This window comes from Taurulus bubalis (genome assembly GCF_910589615.1).
Source record: "Taurulus bubalis genome assembly, chromosome: 1".
NCBI classification, from domain to species: Eukaryota; Metazoa; Chordata; class Actinopteri; order Perciformes; family Cottidae; genus Taurulus; species Taurulus bubalis.
The window spans coordinates 24,497,199-24,519,990 of record NC_136589.1 but is presented as its reverse complement, the minus strand read 5'-3'; the positions used below and the strand labels follow the sequence as shown (position 1 = coordinate 24,519,990).

The 22,792-nt window shown below is 47.2% G+C and overlaps 1 protein-coding gene across 3 annotated transcripts in view; it reads right to left on the bottom strand.

Moving 5' to 3' along the window:
* The window catches only part of rnf220a (ring finger protein 220a), a gene marked incomplete at its 5' end in the record, with an annotated part of 142,949 nt that overhangs the window by 1,617 nt on the left and 118,540 nt on the right, over nt 1-22,792 (bottom strand). For 2 of the 3 annotated variants that reach the window (XM_079217437.1, XM_079217438.1), the window contains 5 exons: nt 1,482-1,556; nt 4,677-4,788; nt 16,782-16,902; nt 17,039-17,094; nt 17,192-17,384. In XM_079217437.1, coding sequence (XP_079073563.1) covers nt 1,482-1,556; nt 4,677-4,788; nt 16,782-16,902; nt 17,039-17,094; nt 17,192-17,384 — 557 coding nt within the window. Of the gene's footprint in view, nt 1-1,481; nt 1,557-1,969; nt 2,165-4,676; nt 4,789-16,781; nt 16,903-17,038; nt 17,095-17,191; nt 17,385-22,792 lie in introns of all 3 variants that reach the window. The other variant, XM_079217436.1, reaches the window with a different exon arrangement.

Below are 22,792 nucleotides of genomic sequence, written 5' to 3'. Positions count from 1 at the left end.
AAACTGTTTGTATTACAGTCTACATAGTCCTGTCCTGCCGAGTTCCCCGACAACCGCTCTAGGAAAAATATGAAAAAGAAAGAAACAGCACCATCTGGTGGACTGAAAACAACATTGTTACCAAGAGGTTCAATATGCAACTGCAATCATTTATTTAAAAGGATGTGTATGGAAACAATATTGCCATGCAAAATCTCTCGACACTACGCTGTATATCGCCCCCACCCGCCTTTCGCCTAACTCGCAGCAGAGCACCACCTCTCCCGGTCCTCCCCCTCCACACATCTTTGATGCTGTGCCATCTGCACTAAAGCAGCAGGTGATAGTAGGCAACACATTCCGACCCGGTGGTCCCTCCGTCACTGTCCTCCACCCGTCTCTTCTGCGATGCCTCTTTTCTTCCAGTCAGTTCCCATGGTTTTCTAGGCCGGCGCCGGGTTTAGGTTGGAGGTTGTTATTTGGTGATTCCCACCCCTATACCACACTGGCATTCAGATGGAGCCACTGAGCTAAGAAGTACTTCGGTGTGCTTAGAGTTTAAAGGCCCCTCCATTTTACTATCAGGGTGTTCGCAAGTGCTGCAGTTTAGCGGTCAGTGATCACGACCCAAAACATTTAATCGCGGGAGATTTATTGTATTTTATTAACCGGCCCCGATAGCAACGATTGATTCTCGACAAAGAAAGGTCTCAAGTACAAATCAGTAACGGGTGAACTGATGTTGGCGGGACCCGACATCAACTGTTTGACTGCAATGGCAACGTGACTGCTTTCTGGCGGGGATTGGCTGCATTTTTTCATTTATGAATATGGGGAGGGGACAAATACTCGTTGAAAAGCCAAGTTTATATTTAGTACAGGAAATAAAGGAGACAGTTAGGTGAGAGAGTAAAAGACGACAACGAAGGAAGAAAAGAGTAGACGACAGCAAAGAAATCAAAGGCAGCCAATGAGGAGACTCTTCACCCTCCCTGCTGCAGAAACACTGCGCTCCATTTACCACATTAGCACCAGCTAATTACACACTACTGAATACATTAAGATAACTAATAACCAACCAAACGACTGCGTTTGTGTGTGTGTGTGTGTGTGTGTGTGTGTGTGTGCGCGCAGACCCGGGGCCCTGTGTAGAAGTCATTGGAGGTTGGAGTTGACCACTTTATTCCAACATTTTAACAAGCCTTTTGGGAACCATTTCCCCCTTGCTGAGAACTGGAAGTGTGTTCATTGCGTGTGTGTAGTGTGTGAGTAGGAACAGGTCATATGAGGAATATTCCATTTTACTTTCTCCCCACGGGAAACACGGCTGCAGAGGGAAACTCACTGACTATGAAATGAGGCTGCAATAACTGCATGTCAGTGAGGAGCTGCCCTGAAGCACCGAGGACTGTGTGTGTGTGTGTGTGTGTGTGTGTGTGTGTGTGTGTGTGTGTGTGTGTGTGTGCGTGCGTGCGTGCGTGCGTGCAAGAGTTTGTGCGTACCAGAGTCCTGAGCCAGCATTCTTCGCAGTGGACGTGCCAGCACTGGATGGAGGTGAGCGGCATCGTGTAGGAGTCCTAGGAACCGAGAGAAAGAGAGAGCGAGAGGATGATGATGAAATTACACCACATTTTTTTACAAACACACGACAGGTGACCGAAACAACACTGCACGTTCCCTGACCGACAGCATCAGACCACTAACCATCAAAACGACACAGCCAGCAGCCACAGAACCACTGAGCAAGGCAGCATGTTGGGTGGGGTGGGGTGGGGGGTGGGGGCAACTGAACCGGCAACCTGCAGGTCACACACACGGACACGATATCGGGCAGGCAAACGAGCAGAGGCGGCGGGAGGCAGGCAGAGGGAGAAGATGAGGGAGAGCCATGAGGGAACCCAATGCGATGGGCGCCCTTTTATTCTTTTCCTCTCGAAAAGAACGGAGAGATGAGGGAGGGGAGGGGGAGGAGCGGAGGAGGGAACCTTACCCTCCGTAAGGGCTGCGGGAGGAGCCTCTTTATGCCGCTGCCGTAGCCACCGATCACAAGGCCCCTGTACAGGCAGTACAGGCCCAGGGGGAGGGACTTAGGCTGCCTCTCTCTGACCTGATTGGCCAGTGGCCGGGGCCCTGGCCACACCCCTAGGCTCTTGATATCCGCGCCTGACTGGATTGCAGGCTTCCTCTGTGAGGGAGGGAGGGGTGGAGGTGGGTGAGGAGAGGGATGGGTGGTGGTAGGGAGGCGAAAGGTGGCAGCTAATCATAGAGGCGGGGCTTGTACTGATCGCGCACGTACACACACGCAACCACAAACACACAGGAGTGCGTACAGCTTGGACAGAGGATGAACAAACTGCGTTCGCACTGACTTTGCTTTGCCAAATAATGAGAAATATGAATGCTTATGTTGCTGAAGGTCGATGGGAGAAAAAGGTCGGGCGTGTAGAATTACCCATGTCTTTTGGCTGAGGATGCCATTGGTTACTGCCGGGACACGGCAAAATGGAGGGATGTTATGTGTGTAATAAGCGTCTTCATGACCCACAGACTCAGACGCCAACAAGACTGACCTGAAGTAGCCCCCCTACTTCAGAGCAGGAGGGGGTTCAACTCAAATTACAACTCACGATTATTTCTGTTCAGTTAATCTGTCCATTACGTTTTCAGTTAAATGAGAAGTTGTTCGGGGCAAAACATTTTTTTATTAAATGCACTTCCTGAAGCCAATGTGACATTATCAATTGTCATGTGCAAAACCGAAATATATTGTGTTTTTTTAATTTTTTAATTTTAATAAATACTGCTGATAATTTGGCAATCCAACCACAACATTACTTTGATTGGTCGTTGCAGCTTTACATGGTTTCACTTAACTTCCATTGACAATACAGGAAGGTGTTGAGCGTTTACAGTGCTCCTTGTTCACTTTCAATACATAGATTATTATCTAGAGGACACGGGCAATGGAGAGCCCCAACATGATGTCACTGGCTAGTTTACGTGTATGACTTGGATTTATGTCCTGTTTAAATAAGCTAATTATTGGTTACTTATCATACATGTCATATTTTTCTTTATTTTTCTTTTTTGGAAAAGATTATAAAAGAAAATAAAACATTATTTCATGAATAAACCAAACCAGGCCTAAAATGACCAGCAGATGGGAGTAGAAATCCACGGACGAGAAACAAACCAAAGCGCGGAGGCTGAACCTGAGCCGACTCGGCTGCAGCAGGAGGCCACTTGTTTCCTCCTCTTCCTCGGCGACCCGAGCGCTGGGAGGTTACGACCCGTGCGCTGACAGCGGCTAATAACTCAAAATGTTTTCCCAGCTTCCCTTAAAATCCTCCCCGGTGACTTTTACGTCAGATGCACCGCGAGGGGGATCGGTGACGAGTTCGAGACGGACAGAGACGGATTAAGCAAGACGTGTGTGTGTGTGTGTGTGTGTGTGTGTGTGTGTGTGTGTGTGTGAGAGAGAGAACATTGTGAGTGAGAGATGAGGGACAGTGACGGATGAGAGCCCAGCGTCCATGGGGGGAGGGCAGTGAGTGATCGATCGCTGTGCCTTGCCCTCCTTGTCACTTCGGGCACCCGGCGACCTTTAGGATGCGTCGCCGCACTGCAGCTTGGGAGGATGACAGGATGGGTTCTTGACACAAAGCGGGGAACACAAACTTTGACAGTGGTGGTGGGTTCTGTATCTGATGAACATGAATATTGACAGTATCATCACTCTACAACGCAGCACTGGTTGCTAGGTGACTCTTCCTGGGGTGCATGCCTGCCCATGAATGTGTCTTAGCTCGGCTTGTTTTTATTTTCCTCTCTTTCCTGCGGTCCCTCCTGGAGGCTCCCGCCCCCGGCACACATTCATCTGGACTCGCAAAAAGCCATGCAAGAGCAGAAAAGCACTCGCACACACACGTACAGAGGGCTGCTACGTAAGACAGGGGAGTGAGGCGCAGACGGCTCCCAACATGCACACTCCAAGAACACGTCAAGAACCCGCACGCCCCGCTTGAGAGGAGTCTGTTGCCAAAAGGGAGGAACGAGAACAAATAAATAAATCACAAAAGGTCTGTGATCCGGTCACTTCCATTCGGCAATGGGGGTTGTTTTTTCCCGTTTGGAGAACAATATGAAATATGTGACCAGAATGATTACAGATGATCTATGTGCTGAGCTATGTGTTTCTGTATGGGGGCTGTGGATCCTTCAAAAGAATGTATGCCTTGATTCCATTGCGCAGAAACTCCCCCGCCCCAAATGCACCAGTGATCGACGACCACCGCTATCCTGCGAAGCGCAACGTGGCAACAAGCGATGCCTGAAGCCTCCTTTATATATATAAAAATAAAAAAAAATATAAATTAAAAAACGTGTAGCGAGGGGTTGTGTACTACAGACAACAAATTAGGGTAACAAATGAAGGCAGCGTTTCAGAGAGGGCCTCTGATACATGCCGGCATTGTCGTTCAGCTATGGTGTATTCGGCCTGCCAGAGCAGAATTTGGAGGATCCAGCTTCTGGATTGGGACAGAGCGCCGTGAGTGTGACTGGTATGAGGAGGGCGCTGCTTGTTTGGCTCGAACCAAGAGCAAAGAACAGCATCCTTCATTGCGAGGGAGGGTTCTACTACCAACCCCACCAATCCCCTAATCTACTCCATGCTGCTGCGTGACCGTGATACTCACCATGCAGATGAGACACTTGTATCGGTCTCCTCTTAGAATCTGCCTCTCCAGCTCTCGGATTCGGGCCTTCAGGGCCTCCATTGTGGTTGCCGTGGACTCTTCCTCCGTCACCCTGGAGTGAGAGAGAGAGATGTTCAGCTTTTGACATTCTCACACACATTTGGCAGCTATTGACAGAAGTAAAGTCAGACCGTGTCCTTGCTCAGATGAATCTGAAAACGGGGTTCCACATCAGTGTTTCCAGGTGTTTGTATTATTTATTATTTATTTTAAACTTCTTTATTTACACTGACGCGTAAAAATGAAACAATTCAAGACTGCTGAATCTCTTCCTGTTCTGCCCGTTGGGCTTGAGAACACGACAACCAGAGCTGGCCTCTGACTTCACGGCGGTTGACCTTGTGACCCTGCTGAATCTAAATATACGTGTTCATTGTTCGATTCTCCACAGACTTCCATCTGTGGCCCTGTGAACATGGCCCACAATGCAGGGCAAACCGGCTGTCACTCAGTCGTTAGGAGGACACATTTTTACAAAAAAACACACTCTCTCTCTGTCCAATATGTGGTTTGACATTCTTAAAATGAACGCGGCTTGTACCCTCAAAAGGCCGTTGGCCCATCTTCCCCTGGCTCAATGTCCCCGTTTGGACTTGACGCAGAGCGCCCCGTCCTCTTCTTTTCACGGCTCACGTTCAACCCCCAATCTCTCATCTTAATAAATTTTTCTCCCCTTCTGGTTTTCATCTCCTTGCGTCCTTCCCTTGGCCGAGCCGCCGTCCTCCCTTTCCTTCCTGCCTCTAAGCGGCCTCTGATTAATGTGCGACGTGATCGCACAGAATGTGCATTTAACGCTGTCCGGCAGCATATGAAGCAGCCATCACTAAATCAATACGGCCGCCGCTCAGACCACCAACACTGCAGCTGCTGCTGGTGATGGTGATGATGATGATGAGGCGCAGTGAGATGAGGCCGCATGAGCCGGCCTGTGTTTATTATAGCCGTCCGTTCGCTCTCTGGCGAGATGCAATATCAGTGTGTGTGTGTGTGTGTGTGTGTGTTTATGGTGATGTGGTCATTTTGCAGCTTGCTGATCTATGATATTGATCTGGATGGGGAAGGACAAGCGGAGAGAGAGAAGAGAGCGAGAGGAGAGGGCGAGAGCAGAATACAACGATAAGTGGCTAATAAGTGTGTGTGCACCAAGGATATGGCTTAATTTGCCGCATCCTCAGGCAGCAGAGGCTACAGCGTAGAAAGTAGAACTTTCCCGTTTTACGAGGCAGGTTTCCACAAATCTACTTATTTCGTCGCGGAGAAAAAAAAAGAAGAGCGGAGCAACTGGCCTGCAGTGTTTCTGAGATTGGAGTGAGGTCGTCATCTTCGCATAAAAGATCTTTGATGTGACGTGTCGAGTCTTGGCCAATCAGCGTAAAGATGTCTACAGCGTCTTCATTTCCCTCAAACGTGATAGCAAGCTAGTCAGCTTGCTATCACGTTGGCTAACGTGCTTGGGTTGTGTATGTTACGTTATGTTCCGTTACAGTTCAGTCTTGCTTGGAAAAAAACGTAACGTGATGAAACATGCCGCAACCCCCCGGTCTGGTTCAGTTCACGCTGTCACTCGTTAACGTTAAACCGGCACACCGGAGGATCTGGCTGCGGGTTGTTTTTTTACTCAAAGTAGAATGAATCAAATCAAGCAGTTGGGCTTAGCCAACAATGTGATGTTGTGGTCAGATATTGATAAGATGATGTGATTGAAATAGTTTGAAGAGGACGCTCTATATGCAGCGCAGCTTGATGCAGGGCTGAGATGAAGTTGAGCTGGGTCGGAAGCTGGATGTGAAAACAGACGTGAGAGGAGCAGTACAGCTTCCCACTGTCCCAGTATTTCATACATATTGATAAAGCAGGGTATGTAAATGCAGCCTCTGCTCCAAGGAGATCAATTACAGTAAAAAGGGCTCACATGCCTATAAATTTGGCAGATGTAAAGCATACATGTATATGTTTTTTGTGTTAGCCCATTTTTATTATATGTTTTTAATTAACAGCTCAGGGATGTTCAAGAAGCAACCTGTTTGTGCAATTTCTGAAGATGTTTTGCACTGTCAGTTCGGCTTTTGAATAAAGGGTTGGAAATTAATGCTTTCAAAAAAATCCGATTCATCGATTAATCGAAAAAACTATCAACTGATTAATCGATTATTAAAATAATCGCTAGTTGCAGCCGTAATTTGATCGACAAAATTAAAAGTTTAAAAACATTTCAGGTGGGCATGACCATCACCAGACTTCCTCCAACACTCGCAGCCCTACTTTTGGCATTTTATAGATGATATATAAGAGTTGATGGTTCCTTCCTTCGGCATCACCCATTCCAATAGCAATAAATACCCCTTACACGGTGGAATGATTCGATGGGGTCAAAGACGCTCAGAGAGATTCACTTCTCTGTCCTCCGTGCGCATCACTGTCTGGTCGGGACACCGAGCCGCTCCGCCACCCTACAAAATCAGCAGCGTCATCTGTGGGTGAAAAGCCGACCCCCTCCTGCTCCTCCCTCGTGAGCACGTCCCGTGTCTATAAAGACACTAGTTGGGACACCCGGACCGACTCGCTACTCCACGCCCTATAAACCGCTTTACCCTCTCCTCTTATTAGCCGCGGGCTCGTAAAAAGCCATTTAGCCTTGATTAGCCTGCTGGCCTATAAAACGGCTAGTGGGCTCCGGGGCCGGACTTGTCCCTAAAACAAGGCTCGCTCGCTCTCTCTTTTAAAAGCTCCAATAAAGCCCTCCGATCAGCAGAGTACACAACTCTGCCAAGGTGGAAGAGGAATTTGACTCAACAACAACGGCCTCTCCCGTCTCCTCACAATCATCTATTCTCTCTCCATCATGAATATTCATCTCGCACAGCTGGTTTATGGAGCACCACACTTGGAAAAGTTGTTTAATTTCCCAAAGCTATAAAAACAAACCAAAAAAGAAGACATCCTGATCTATCTTTATGCGGCCGTGGCCATCTAAACAAGGGGACAGGGGGAGTGCAAATATTTAATGGAGGTAGAAAGGAGATGATTTCAGTGCAGAGGAAAGGAAAAAGGAAGAAAGGCAACTCTCCAGGGCCCAAAATGTGACAAGCGTTGAGATAAACTGCCTCTCTCCACCAGCAAGAACCGAAAGAAAGAAATCCTTCACTTTAAACCCTCCGTGCTATTTGTGTGACTCACTGGTTTAAGCTGGCTCAGGGGTTTTCAACCTTTTCGGTCTTGCGAGCCAACAAAAAATATCTAAAACAAAAATTGAGGTCGCTTCGGGACCTGGCCGGGCAAACATGTCATGTGGACTTACCGAGAGAAGCTAACGCTTTGTTTGGGTTGTGACCTTAAAAATGTTAGGCATGAGAATTAGACCGTCTAAATTGTCGAGAGAGGGGTGGAGCAGCTTCCTGCGAGCAGGGGGTCCCAGTGCGAGACTGTAGCTATTCACGGTGCTTCAACTTGTGTGATCTGGTCCTGGTTTTCAAAGGGTTGAGTGAATGCAGGTTATATTATTGATGATCCATTGGAGCATACTCTGTATAAAATGTTGGATTATTTGTGTAGAAAGATTATTTTTCTAAGTCTGGTCAAAATTGTTTGTTGTTGTTTGTTGTTGATCAAAATTCAAACATTTCTACTAAATTAGGCTTTAGTGAGGCACGTAGGCCTCTTGTGGAAAAAAATTACAACAAACACCTCTGGGCTTCCATATGGATCTGGAAAGAGATGGAAAAACTTCTGAAGGCAAACCTGCAGCTCAGGCTACGCGTATAACTGACGTTTGGCCTCCCTGTTGAGTGCACTCGGCCGTCCCGCCAGTTCCACATATTTACCTATCTGTTTGCTCTGTAACGCGGCCCCACCTTGGTAGGTCGTAACCGAAGCCGGGGCCTTGATCTGAAGCCCTGGCATCATGAAAACCTGCAGAACCAATACCGAAATACAACTTTAAAAAAAACTCAGCCCAACCCACTCGGCCCTGTAACGACGAGCAAGTGAGTGAGTGGGGGCGCCTGACAGAGACAGATAGATGGCCGCGCCTCCCCTCTATTTAGCGCTCTGTCCCCAACGTGTGCGATGCTATTGCTCATTTCATTAGTGTGTGTGTGTGTGTGTGTCTGTATGTCTGTGTGTGTGTAGCCGAGGACCTCCGCCATCCATCTCAATCAGCCCTGTGTCTTAATCTACTGTCTACCTAGATTTTCGCCTCACTCAGACTCTATCTCTCTCTCGCCCCGACACGAGTGGTAAATTATTAAATTACGTAACAATTAATTCGAAGAAAGACAATATCCTGGCTAAACATTTTCATCCACCAGGTAGGGGAATGATAAATGTCTCCCGCGCAGGTGTTGTGAAGAAAGCGACAGTAAATCCCTTTAGAGCATCGCTCTCTGCTGCGCCCTGTTAACCAAGGCCTTAACTACACTGACACACCATGATAAAACATTTAAGTCACTATTGATTTCCCCTGCCTCAGTCCGATCTCTGTGTGTGTGAGAAAGAGCGAGAGAGGGTGTATGTGTAGGTCTCAGATGGCAAAAGATGGGAAGGGGAGAGAAGAGAGAGAGTTTTGCAAGTGCCTGAGAAAAATTGAGACAAAGGACGGGAAGAAATGTGACTTAGCGACGAAAATACAGAGAAGAACCAGAGAGGGAAAGGGAAGCGAGTGACTGGGCAATGTGTGTGTGTGTGTGTGTGTGTGTGTGTGTGTGTGTGTGTGTGTGTGTGTGTGTGTGTGTGTGTGTGTGTGTAGCGCAGAAATCGAGCTTCATCACTTCTAAATTGAGGACAGATTCAATTATTTGCAGAAACCACATTGAAATCTCTCCGCATTGTTCCAGCTGGAGCACCAAATTTGGCAGCAATCGCATTGGCGGCATTGGAGGGGCCATTTATCTTGGAGGGGGAAAAGAGCGTCTCAGGCCTCGTACGTGTGTGTGTGTGTGTGAGAGAGAGCTCATTTATCTTGCGGGGGAATGAGCAAGAGAGCGAGGACGCCCCGGGAGGCGACCAGATCATTACCCATCTGGGATCAGAGAAAGAGAGAGAGAGAGAGAGAAAGAGAGAGAGAGAGATTTCACCAACGCTGCCCCAATGCGAAGCCTCGCACACCCACACACAAACACACACACAATGTATCAATGTAACGAAAGGAGACAAATCTCATTTTCATTTGGGGACAGAGAGGCACAGAAGCTCCACAAATACGTGCACTTAGAGCGAGCGGGGAGGAGCGAAGCAGGGAATTGTTCCAGCCAGCTGACTGCTTGTTCCGTTGTAATCATTCAGTGTCTAGTTGGCCGCCTTTAAATGGATGCTTAGATGAAGGGCATGTTTGGCTTCATCGTTCCGCCTACGATTTGGCTGAAAAACAAAGTCATAACATCAAGTTTCCTTGAGAGAGAGAGAGAATTCCCACTGAACGATTTAGCTAAAATGAGTCAAAATATATTCCCCAACATTAGTTCTGGAACGGGCCGATTGCTCAGCTCACGGAAGAGCTGCTCGCAACCACTTCATCTCAGACAGCACCGCATGTTTAATTCAAAGTTTATCAACAAATCACACGGACTTCACCTCGGAAAACACCCGCCAGCTGTGAAGTAGATCGGATGAGCGATTCTTGAGATATGCGAAGGACGGACACACACATACACACACTGAAAAGAAGCGTTGCAACTATGCTGTGTGAACAGAAAAAGAGGCCCTTTTCCATGCCTGACATCAGCAATATAATAACTGCATGTGTGTGTAAGAGAGAGAGAGAGAGAGAGAGAGAGGGGTGGGGGAGTAGGTCAGCACAGTCTGAACACTGCCTCTCTACTCAGACCTGCCTACGTCTCTTCCCTTTTGGACACAAAGTAAAAAACAAAACAAGGATGATCTCGCCACAGACAACAACTTATCGAATGCTTCCCAGCGCTCGGCTAACACATGTGCACGCACGCGCACACACAGGCCTCTTGCCTCGCAGTGCTGTGTCTGATCGATACGCCTCAAGCTGCTCTCTTTATTCACCGGTCCTCCCTTCTGCTGATATTTAATATGGAGAACACACACCGAATGGTGCCGATTGATTCATTTAAATTAAGCATTTATCGGGTGAAGCCTTCCCAGAGGGGACAGGGAGACGCCAAACATGCATATTGTCACAAAAGTTGGTTATGTTTTGAAATTAACATAATTAATTAATGCTAGCCTACCGCTGCCTCGATTGGTTAGCTGAGTTTCTAGTTTCTTTTATTGCGCGACTTTGGTGAATCCAAACCAAACCTTTCAAAGATCAAAGTCACACAATCACACAAACAAACTAACCAATCAACAGCTGGTAGACCAGAAACTCCTGTGTTCTGCTAGCTAGAATTACTGTTTTTGTCAATGGAGTCTGGCGGAGTCTAGAGCAGACCTGGGCATCTTACGGTCAAAAATGAAAAATAAATAAGGCGCACGCATGAATGCAATACAAACGGCACTGCTTTTACTTTGAAGGCGATTTATTTTTGTGTGCGCACACGCGCGCTTACGCAGCCTCACGACGGGCAGTGTTGCCGACTTGGAGACTGAAGTGAAAGCGTATTGTTCTGCAGTTTCTGTCCTCAGCGAGCAGCGGGTGCTGCGCGAGACCCCCGCCTCCCAAGGAGCCTCGCGCTGCAGTCTCCGCCTCCAGATTGAAAATGAATCACGCAAAGCCGCCGCGTATCTGACCTGCGGTCTGATCCACTATAGCAGAGCACTTTAAGTCAGAATCACTTCTGGATTTTTACTCTTCTCTCAAAGAGGAGAACTTTCCTCACATGAGGAGGCCGCTCAGAAGATGTTGGTTCTCTTTGGATCTACCTACATAAGAACAAACATTCTAGTGATGAAGTTCAACAGATCAGATCCTCTCTCTCAGCTGTCCTTCATCTCCACCTCATTCAACCAGACTTCATGCTCTTGTTCAAGCCAACACAGACTGGACTTTTCTCACCGAGTAAGAACAACTGAACTGGAAAACATCAAAAGCACTTATTGCTTTTGTTTAAAGTTAATAAATTGCTGGTCTTTAACATACATATTTAAGGTAAGGTTTAAAAAAATCTTAAATTACATTACATTTTTTACTTATTTTCATAGCCTTATTGTAACATGTATTCTTACAAGTAGCAGCTCAAAACCATATCATTTACAGTTTTTTAATGAAGTAATAACATTAATATTGAGTTAATTGAATTAAGTTCAGAATTGGTTTGGCCCTCCACAACGGTCCAAATTTCTCATGTGGCCCCTTGGGAAAATGAATTGCCCACTCCTGGTCTAGAGCAGTGTTTTTCAACCTTTTTTGAGCCGCGGCACATTTTCTACAATAAAAAAATCCCGCGGCACACCAACAACCCAAAAAGTTACAGAATGTCACAGTATTCAGTGTTTCCTCTAGGTTTACAGCTTTAGGGAGGGGGGGGAGCGACTGACGGACATACTACATCGTGGCACCTCACAGTACTACAAAGTAATACTTCACAGTACTAGTGACTCCATCTGTGCTTTTATAAATAATAGAACATTGAAATCACTTTCAATTAAACCAGATTGCTCCAGCAGACAAAAACAAATGTGTTATCACTTTGTTAGAAAAATGAAAATAAAGTTATATCCGTGCAAAAAATAACTAATATTTAGTTACAACTAAATAGCTTATTGTGGAAAACAACAAGCTATTTTTTTGCAAAACAGAATGAGTGCAGATGTGTGAGCATAACGTTGTATCATTAATAGTGGCTGCAGTGAGCTGCTTTCCTCTACAACTCTTTTTAAAACGAGGTAGATTTGATACAGCCGTTCTCAATTCATTCTCCATGTTGAGCGACGCAACAGCAGAAAAGACAACCTCACGGAGATCTCATAAAGATCGGCTTTTGGCGAAATGACAAGAATCGGCGAGTCGTACATGTACATGTGACCTATTAATGGCGTACGGTAAAATCAGCATGTCCTCTTGCGCCCCACCTGTAATACGCCCCAGTTTGATAAATACTGACTTAAAGGAAACATAGTGTTCATTTATTTTAATGATGACCACAAAGTGAGCAGGCTTTGTCACTTGAGTGTGCTTTATCGGGCTTTTGGAAGAATATTTCCAGAGCCTCAGAAACGTCAGAAACGTCATTGATGGAGCTCCAGGCTGCAGCCTGTTGGATGTTTGTCTTGACCTACAAATACCTTAACTGTTGGGCTTTAAACATGAGAGCTCATAGCTTAAAATAGTGATAGCTTAAAGCAGCAAATCCCATTGTGAAAAGCACGCGACATATTTTTCGCCGCTCTCTCTGTCCACTGTGTGCTCTCCTGTGTGCATCGCATCGGGGCGGAAAAAGTTGTAGACGCGACCCAGAAATTACAAGCTGTCATGTACGATCAATAGCATACGGTCGTTTAGTTTGTTTAATAGCAGAACAAGGTGCAGACCTGTTCTTTAGGAAACTACTAGGCCAGCCACTATATTGCAGGCTCAGACGCTCAACAATGGAAAATTATTTGCGGCAGCTTAATAATATTTTTTTGGACCAATTAAGTGAAATTGGAAATTTTCTCACGGCACACCTGACGATCTGTCACGGCACACTGGTGTGCCGCGGCACAGTGGTTGACAATCACTGGTCTAGAGCCTCAGGTCCCTGTCGGAAAGGGCCGTCCCATTTTGCTCCCGTTTCTCCAAACTGGAAACGTGCCCAGCACAAACCCACTACAAAAAAAATACGAACTATCCCTTTAACAATTTGTCTGGGGAAATGAGGGAAGGAAAGGTTACAAAAATGAAATGAGAGTGCTGATTTTTAGGGGGGATTCTTAACAGCACTTCAGGTGGACAAAGGAAATCACTTTAAGAAATAGGGTCTGGGATGGGAGGCGACTGACAGACTGAACCCCAGCTCAGTGTGTGTGTGTGTGTCATCGCATGGGGGGGGGGGGGGGGTCAAAGAACGGAAGAATATGCCAGACATGCAGAAGCAACCAATCAACCAAATCTCTCTTTCTCTTTGCCCACCGACATTACTCTCTCGCAATGAGCTGACCTCTATTACCCATGCAGGGGACAGGGTGTGTGTGTGTGATTGTTTACTTGTGGCAGAATATGGATGAGGAGATGGAAATGAGTGGATTACAGAGCGCTGGCCTTTCACACACAGTTGCACGCACACGCACATGTTATAAAGTCTAGGGCAGTGTGTGTGTTTGAAACGCGGCGAGGGGATTTTTCTTGTTCTGTCCAATCCGGCCATCCAGCCACAGTCACATCTTTCTGGTGTCACCGGGCTGATAAAGTACTATCTGACCTGTCAGCAGCCAATCAGGAGGCACGCTCGGTGGGTGCACAAGGTTCGTATTACCGAAGTGGGACCCGGAGTCGACTTGGAAAGTCTGGATTCAGGTGGAGCCGTTCTGCTCCACTGGTAAACAAATAGTCTGTAATCACATTACTAGAACTTCTTGAGGTGCAGAGGCGGCGGTATGCAATGCCACGATGCCGGTCTGCTCGATCACAGAATTTTAATACTTCTAGTCGGCTGTGTTTTGTTTAAAAGTTAACTATTGTTCAAACGTACAAAATAAAAAAAATTATGTTTGATCTTTAATGATCGCCCCCAAACATCTGAAGTACTGCCTGCACGCCTGCCACCTGTGAGGCCCGGTAACCCCACGTGGACATGTACCAGTGCAAAACAAACATTTTACAATGCGTTTCCAAACAGCCGCCGTATGCCTCGTGTGACGGCTCCCCTGTCTGTCTGCTTGTCTGTCTGTCTGTTTGTCTGTCCCTCTGCTTCCTGCAGGACGGCGTGATGAGACGCACCTGGGCCCGGTGCTCCTGGGGGAATAAAGCTCCGCCTCTGGGCCGGCCAAGGGGCTCTCTCGATAGCGACAGCAGGCTCTCAGTTGTCGCCATTCTCGGCCGCTTGTGGGTTTCGCCAGCTTTCGTGCGCACCCAAATAAAGCCTTTTTGCTCAGAACGCTGCGTCTTCCGTGTACTTTGTTGCGGCGCCTGAGCCGGGCCGTGACATGTGGGGGCTCGTCCGGGATCTTTTGTTCCGTGTGATTTGATTTTGATTGAGTTTGAAGCGGCGCTCCCCTGTCAGGTACAGCGGCGTTACTCCTTTGAGTTTCGTCATTTTTTGTTTTTTGTTTTGGTAGTGCTGTGGGGACCGCGGCTTGAGCGTCTAGTCTCGGGAGCACTTCCATGGTGCAGGGCAGTCGCCAGTTTCTGGTTGCTTTCCCTCGCCACTGGGCTACAGTGCATAAATACCCGCCGCCATTAACCACATGAAGACTAGGGTTGAGTTTATTGTTTTAGTTAGTGGGTGGGGAGGTAGTCAGCTAGAGGGGCGCGCTGCTGATACGTCATTGGCTGTGGACTACACACCGGTAGCTTTCATTCATTTATTTTTCTCCCGTTGATGGTTTCGGACACACTTGGCTATGGAGAGTGTTGACCACTTTGTGGCTTCTCCTTCGGAGAATAATTTGGATCTCTGCACGAAGGAGCAACTGCTGAAAATAGCAGAATATTATGGCATTGACGTGGGTGATAAACGGTTGAAGGACAAAGTTAAGGCCGTTTTGAGGTTGGGGTTGGAGGAAAGAAAAGTGTTAACGGAAGGTTACAGGTAAATTCTTACTGCCTCTGTCTGACTTTCCTGTATCTATATCCCGCAGTGACCTAGTGGCGGAGCAGCAGGCTGACCCCTCTTTGGAGAGGCTGTTTCGTCAGGTTCGCTCTGAGGCGGAGGTGCTAGCCGGTACGGGGGGTTACGTCATTAAGAATTTGGTCTTGGTGAGGAAGTGGGTGCGGCACGGGGAGAGTTGTGTCGGGGAGCCGGTGTTTTTTAAAATAGTTTTGCCGGTTGCACTTCGGGAGTCGGTGTTGAAAGTGGCTCATGATGAGTCGGGGCACTCTGGTTTGAGGAAGACATATGACAGGGTTCTGAGGCACTTCTTCTGGCCTCTTATTAAAAAAAGATGTCTCCAGGTTTATTAAAACATGCCATATTTGCCAGTTGACTGGCAAACCGAACCAAACGTTAAAACCTGTGCCGCTGTGCCCTATTCCACCAGTCAGCCAACCGTTTGAGCATTTGATAATTGATTGTGTGGGTCCTTTGCCTTGTGCCAAATCGGGTGCTGTCTATCTTCTGACCGTTATGTGCCAGAGTACCCGCTATCCGGCGGCGTACCCTTTGCGTACCATCACTACTAGGTCAGTGGTAAAGGCACTTTCCCAGTTCATCTCAGTGTTTGGCATTCCGAAGGTCGTCCAGTCAGATCAAGGGACTAACTTCTCGTCCCGTATGTTTGCACAGGTGCTGAAGCAGCTCCGTATCCAGCACAACCAGGCCTCTGCTTATCTGCTTATTTTTCCCTATTAGCTTATTTTCTCATTGCTCAGCTCCTGTCTTGTCTGCTCCTCAGCTTCTGGCTGCGCACAGGCGGCTTCGCAGCTGGTCAAGCGCTCTGCTTAGCGCTCTGCTTAGCGCTCTGCTTAGCGCTCTGCTTAACGCTCTTGTCCAATCAGATTTCACCTCTGTTTCTCTCTATGGTAGAACAGCTGGTTAAACTACATGGTGACGGCCAGCTAGATAGGGTTCTAGTGTGATTCTTCACAGGGACAAGGACCTCAGCAGCAGCACCCTGAATCTGCACTCCGGTACAGTAGGTGGCGGTATGCACCTAGTCAAGTTGGTTGCGACCACCATTTAAACTGAAGAAGAACTTTCTGCAGACTTTCTCTGTGGACACTGTATAACACTTGGACCTGCTGTCCCCCACCTGGCGCGATGGAAAGCAGGTCTGCGCAAGGTCTGCGCAAGGTCTGCGCAAGGTCTGCGCAAGCTCGCTGTTAGCTCGCGAGCTAACTAGCACTTGCTGTTACATGCGCCACGCCAGTTAGCTCGCGAGCTAACTAGCGCTCGCTGTTACGTGCGCCGCGCCCAGCTGGCGAAGGGAAAAGGGTAGAAAATCCACGGCCTACCACTGGTGTGTGTGTGTGTGTGTGTGCTCCCATATATAAGTGTAACCTACTTTTCAATCTCGCTATTTTTACAGGTGCGCGGGGCGCAGGAGGAAGAAGTGGAGGAGGAGGAGGATGAAGGGGTGCTGGGGTCTGTCTTGCTGCTTTCGCCGTTGCTCGTTGAAGGCATTTCTGCAAGCACACAAACAGCAGGGGGGCGTGGTCAACACCGGAAGGTGACCACATACGTGGCGACTTTTCTTGCCAAGTGCATGACTACGTGTATACTTTATAGGAAGAACTAAATTCCACATTTGGAGAACCTTACCGTCGCTGGCCCATTTGGAGAACTCGGGCGTTATTCTGTTTGAGGGCATCCCTCCGCTGCAACACAGAAGACCAAAAAAAAAAGGTTGGCATGAACGAAAAGCTTCCATGGCGTGCCACTTAACTTCACCGACTAATGGCCGAGGCTTCCTACTTGAGCACAGCTCCCCGCAGCGCCTCCCTCTCCCGGGCCTCGCCCTGGTCCTCCCCGGCTCCGGAACACGGGATGATGTCGGCCTCCGTGTACTGGGCCTTGCCGTACTCCAGGGTGTCGTCTCCGTCCACGTCCAGATCGGCATCGCTGTCCGCCGCACTCTCCTTGATGCTACACGTGGCGAAACCGGTTCCTGTGGGGAATGAGGAGAATTTTCAGCATGTGCTTCTTCTTCTTTTACTAAAAGTAGAACACAAGGAATAAGAGGAGCTTGGATGTTACGTGTGCAAACGCCGCACTGGAATTATTTTCCCGTACAAATCGCTTAGCAGCCAGTGAGCTTCATTACTCATAACTTCCAAAAGACAACATGGTGACGTGCAGGTGTCTTTTGTTTGCTTTACTGCCTCGACTAAATGTCACTGTAAAGAACGATTGTTATATGTATGGTAATATGTGAAATTAATTGATTTTGAGACCAACTTGGGATATCGTTTTCTGACCAATTACGGTTCTCCGTAACGGAGGTAGAACAATATTTGGTCAGAGACGGAGGTGCAGTGAAAGAGGCGGCGTTGAAACACTGAGGGGGAGCTGATGAAGACCGACACCTCAGCCGTCAATCTTTGAGAGAAAGAGGTGGAGAGAGCGAGTGTATGTGTGTGTGTGCGTGCGTGTGAGTGGCACTTCTATAAACCCAGTGATGAACGCTCAGACAAACCCTTACCGCTGCCTGACTGCCCCCTTCAGCTACACTTAGCCACGGAGCCGGGTGTGCATCCGTCACTTAGAGGACGTCTCTTCAGTGTTTGTTTGAGACTGTCTGTCCCTCTGCCACTTACTCCCTCCAGCCCCTTGAAGGTGTGTGTGTGTGTGTGTGCTCACGCATGAGTCTGTCTACCTGTCACTTACAGCGTGTCTGTCTAGGTAGGCAAGGTGTGTGTGTGTTCATGTGTGTATGTTACTTACTATTTGAGCACTTGGAGGTGTGTGTGTGTGTCACTTGAGATGTGACTGTGTGTGTGTGTGTGTGTGTGTGTGTGTGTGTGTCTACCAGTGACAGGGCCTGACAGCCATCTTATTTACACCTATCCCAATTTCTACAAGCTCTCAGCTGGACTAGTGCGCTCTATGTGCATGTGACAAGTGTGTGCGTGTGTGTGTGTGTGTGTGTGTGTGTGACCAAACACACGCTCTGCAGAGTTGACAGCCATCTAATTTAACCCCCTGTCCCAGTATGTGTGTGTGAGAGTCTGGATACTCGACTTCCTGTAACTGCAGTGTCTGGCTGCACTGTGGCGTCTTTGTCAGAGCAGCCGTTAGGGCTCATCTCCAAAGGGACCTTCTGGGACTTTAAGCATCTGCTGCTCCTCCTCTTCCTCCTCCTCTCCTCAACTAATTTCACTCTCTGTAGAAAATATATTTTAAATAAGGAGGAAGGAGAAGGAACGTGAGTAGCGGCCGCAAGCCGCAGTGATGAAAAAAAAAAAAAAGCGAAGCTGTTTTTACACCAGGCCCATGGTTTTTAGTGATCACATAAAAAGGACATTTTAACTTTTATTCGGTCCCAGCGGCGGAGAGGAACATATGGGGAACAACGGCGGCGCAGCGTATATCCAGTAACCTGCCCGGCTGCTGAGGCTACGGGGGTTTTATGTTCAACACGATTAAACGGTTGGACTTCATGCATTCGCCGACAAGTGAGAGACGCAGCCACAGTTCGAGCCGGGAGTCCATATTTGAGTTCGGGGAAATTAGCGGCCTATACTACCACTACCCCAACAGTCTCAAATGGACATTTGACGTACTCTGACAGTAAACGTTATGATTTTTTTTTCTGGTAATGCTTGTTTTTAAGACAACATTTAGAAACTTTTTTTTGAAAGGTTCTATATAAAATAAATGAAATCTTAACTTTGCAGGACGCATCAATAAGTCTTCATGTATTTAAGTTGATCATAACCTCATGTGTTATGATGCGATGGTTCGAGTTTTTTTTCTTTTTTCATTCTAGCGCCAATACAAGAATATATAAAGATTTTTTGTACTGATAATATATTACTTTTCAGCCTGTTAGCACGTCGACCGGACAAAGGTGGAGGTTTCCACATGTCTGTTCATGTCTGAGGTGTTTTAACTGTGAGCATATGTGCGGCCCGCTGTGTGTGTGGGTGTGTGTGTGTGTGTGTCGCCATCTGTCCCTCTAAACAGTCTTGGCAGGCCAATCTAATCTGGCCAGGGAAAGGTCAGCCCCACTCTAACTGCCTTTCACTCACATTATGCACCGGCGCCCCCTCCTCTTCTCTTTTATCTTCTTCATTCCCCACCTTCTTTCTTTCGCTCTCTCTTTCTTTCTTACCTTTTATTCTTCCCCAATTTTCCCTTTCCCCCTCTTTTCTGCCAGACAGGCGTGATCAATGCACACGCGTAGTGACTCCTACAGGGCCGACCCGGCGTGTCTCATTATCATGAACCATCTCCTGAATAACGTCGGCTCTTAGTGCGCTAACTAGTGACACGCTCCCCGACGGCCGCGCGGACACAACCAATCTGCATACGTGTCACCGCAGCGGTGTCACCGACGCCATGTAAAGATCAGCGGGGGGAGGCGGGATCAGGGGACTCGTCAGGCTGACTGGCGACCAATCAACCGACCTTGGCGACATTCCCGTTGCCGTGGCAATTATCGGGACCCCCTCTGAGAAACAGAGTCAAAGGCCATCGCGCTATCTTTCTGCCATTTACAGGTCAGGGAGGAGATGTGTGTGTGTGTGTGTGTGTGTGTGTGTGTGTGTGTGTGTGTGGGGGGGGGGGGTAGACAGGCATAAAGACATGAGACGGCCATCTTTGAAGTCCATTTACAAAGCAGAGATTTTGCCTCGTCTCAATCTCATCCTCCCTGGGCCGTCTCGACCCGCAGTAATCCTCCTCTTCTCCTGCCGTATCAGACCTCAGGATCTATTCCCCCTTGCTGTCTGCCTTCCACATCTGCTTTTGGTCCCCGACAGACAGATCAACTATTGAGAAACCAACAGGAGCACGATACAGGAGGAATACAAAAAAATAGAACTAATTAGAACACGTTACATTGAAATCTACTTTGTCGTTGCAGCCAATCTTTCCTATCAGTGAGGCTTCGATGATCGATTCATGGCTTTAGTCATAAATTAGACATAAAGTCATAAAAAGAACGGCAGATATTTTCTGAATGTGATAATTTGCTGCTTTTTAGGGTGCTGTTTAATATAATGTAAACCTTGTTTTTGGTTATTGGACCAAAAAAATAAGAGAAAGAAAACATATTTCACTACTCTCTACTAGTCTACTACGACCTCCACAGTCTCTGGGAACAGTCGATGGACATTTTAGGAATTTTCTAACATTAAACGTTCTCAATGATAACTCAAATAATGATTGCTTTATGAGCTGGATAGCGCCTGATTTCGATTAACATTTTGCCAAATTTAGACAGTTGTTTCTGTCGTCAGAACTTCTTCAAAAAATATTTAAAATGTTTTTTACAAAAACATATTTAAGTATCTGAAAGTAAAATATATAAAAAACAACTTTTTTGGAATCAGTACCAAAACTCAGGTTTTTATTTTCATGAAATATTTTTATTTTATTGCTGCTAAAAATATTTTTATTTTATTGCCGCTAAAAATATTTTTATTTTATTGCCGTTAAAAATATTTTTATTTTAAAATAAAACTCAAACCATCCCATCATAATACACAAGATTATCATGAAAACTTGTAATGAAGTCATTTCATTAAAAACACAGACTTTCTTGTGTATTCTGCAAAGTTAAAAAGCCAGTTGCTTTGCAGCTCATGAGACAGACAGACAGTCCACTCCAGACATGAAGGCAGCTCCCTGTCTGTGCTGTGGGTCCTTTCAACCCGGCGCGAGACACAGGGAAGTCTTTCCTCACACAGAGTTGAATCATAAACTGATCTTGTTCGATTTCCCCCCTGCCCCCCTGCCTTGAAAGGGCCCTGTTCCCTCTACCTTTCTTCCTCGTGCTCTCAAAGGGAGGGAATGATGGTGGCACTTCACAGAGGGATAGGCTCTCTCTTCATCCCGCCAGCTGAGGAGACCCCCCCTCCTCCCCACTGCAACATCTCTATATCCGTCTGGCCGGCCGCTGGCTCTCAAGAGCCTGCAGGATTCAGCAGTGACTGTTAGAACCACTGAGGAGCTTTCAAGACAAAATCCACCTTCTGAGCCTTTTTGCCGAGTGTGTGTGTGTGTGTGTGTGTGTGTGTGTGTGTGTGTGTGTGTGTGTGTGTGTGTGTGTGTGTGCGCGCGCGCATACGCGTTTCAAGTTGCTCTCCCCGGGCCACCCCCGTTATCTGTGTCACATCACAAGGTGCCCTATTAGAGCGCGGCAGAAGGGGCCCATGTCTGCTTGTTTTAATGACGCGTAAGAGAGACGGGCAAAGGAGAGCGACGGAGGGGCGGACACACGGGAGGTGGGCGGCTCCCCGACGAGTCGCTCTTTGCCACAGTTTAGTTGAGATTTCAACATTGATCTGTCTTGTCTCCTCTCTCTCCAGCTCACAGTGAGAATGGGAGGCAGGTGAGACTCAGCATGTGTGAGTTTAACAACGGATCGAACAGGGAGAGAAGCAGAGAAGGGGGGGGGAGATGGGAGGAATGAAAGCAGAGGCCGAGAGGGTTCGAGAAGAGCCTCTTAAGAGATGAGGACGGCTCTTTACCTCCACCTGTGCCGATGTCTCGGTGGTTTGCCTCCAGCGTTCTGTCACCATTTTGTTTTTATCGGCACCGTTTGGGCGGAGAAAGGAAAGGTGGCCACAAAAGGCCGAGCCGACGGCGTTTTGTTACAGAGGAAGGGTTCTTTGTGATTTACGAAAAGCAACGCGACTGACGAGCTCCAGGGGTTCAACCAATTCATGTTTCCCGTTAGATTTAAAGCAAAGATTGTCCTCCAGTTTAAGCCTTTTCAGAAAGGTGCAGACTTGACTTGCTGCTTTCTCTTTTGCCACATCTGACAGTAAATTGAGAATCTTCTGGTTTTGGACTTTTGGTCCAAAAAAAGAAGCAAATGGAAGACATCGTTTGTCTTATTATTGTGATGGACATTTCGTCACGGTTTTTGAGAATATAACAGGCATAATGTTTAATGGCCATTAGAAAATCTTTTTAGACTGTTCTACAGTTTGCTGACATTTACAGACGAGACGACTGCATCGGAAGTACATATTTAATTCATGATAAAAACTATGTTCTGTCATCTATTCTTCCATTACTTTTCCTAAACTTTAAGTTTTTTTCCGGCCATATTTAGGCAGAGCATCGCATCAAACTTAAATGTTGCTCTCATGACAATACTATATACACACACAATGATTCAAAAGAGTAATCAAGACATAAATAGGCGATACAAAAATTTGAATAAACTATTAGTGGAACCCTATACATAAGAAAATGGAAATAACTCAGCTCCTTGTCCTGTAACTGGTCCAGGAGCTGAATCGGAGCGTGACCCAGAAGTCCCTGATCTTGTTTACATCCCGCTGGATATAATCAAACTCGGTGAACCCTAAAAAAATGACATGTTATAACCATCGAGTTTGC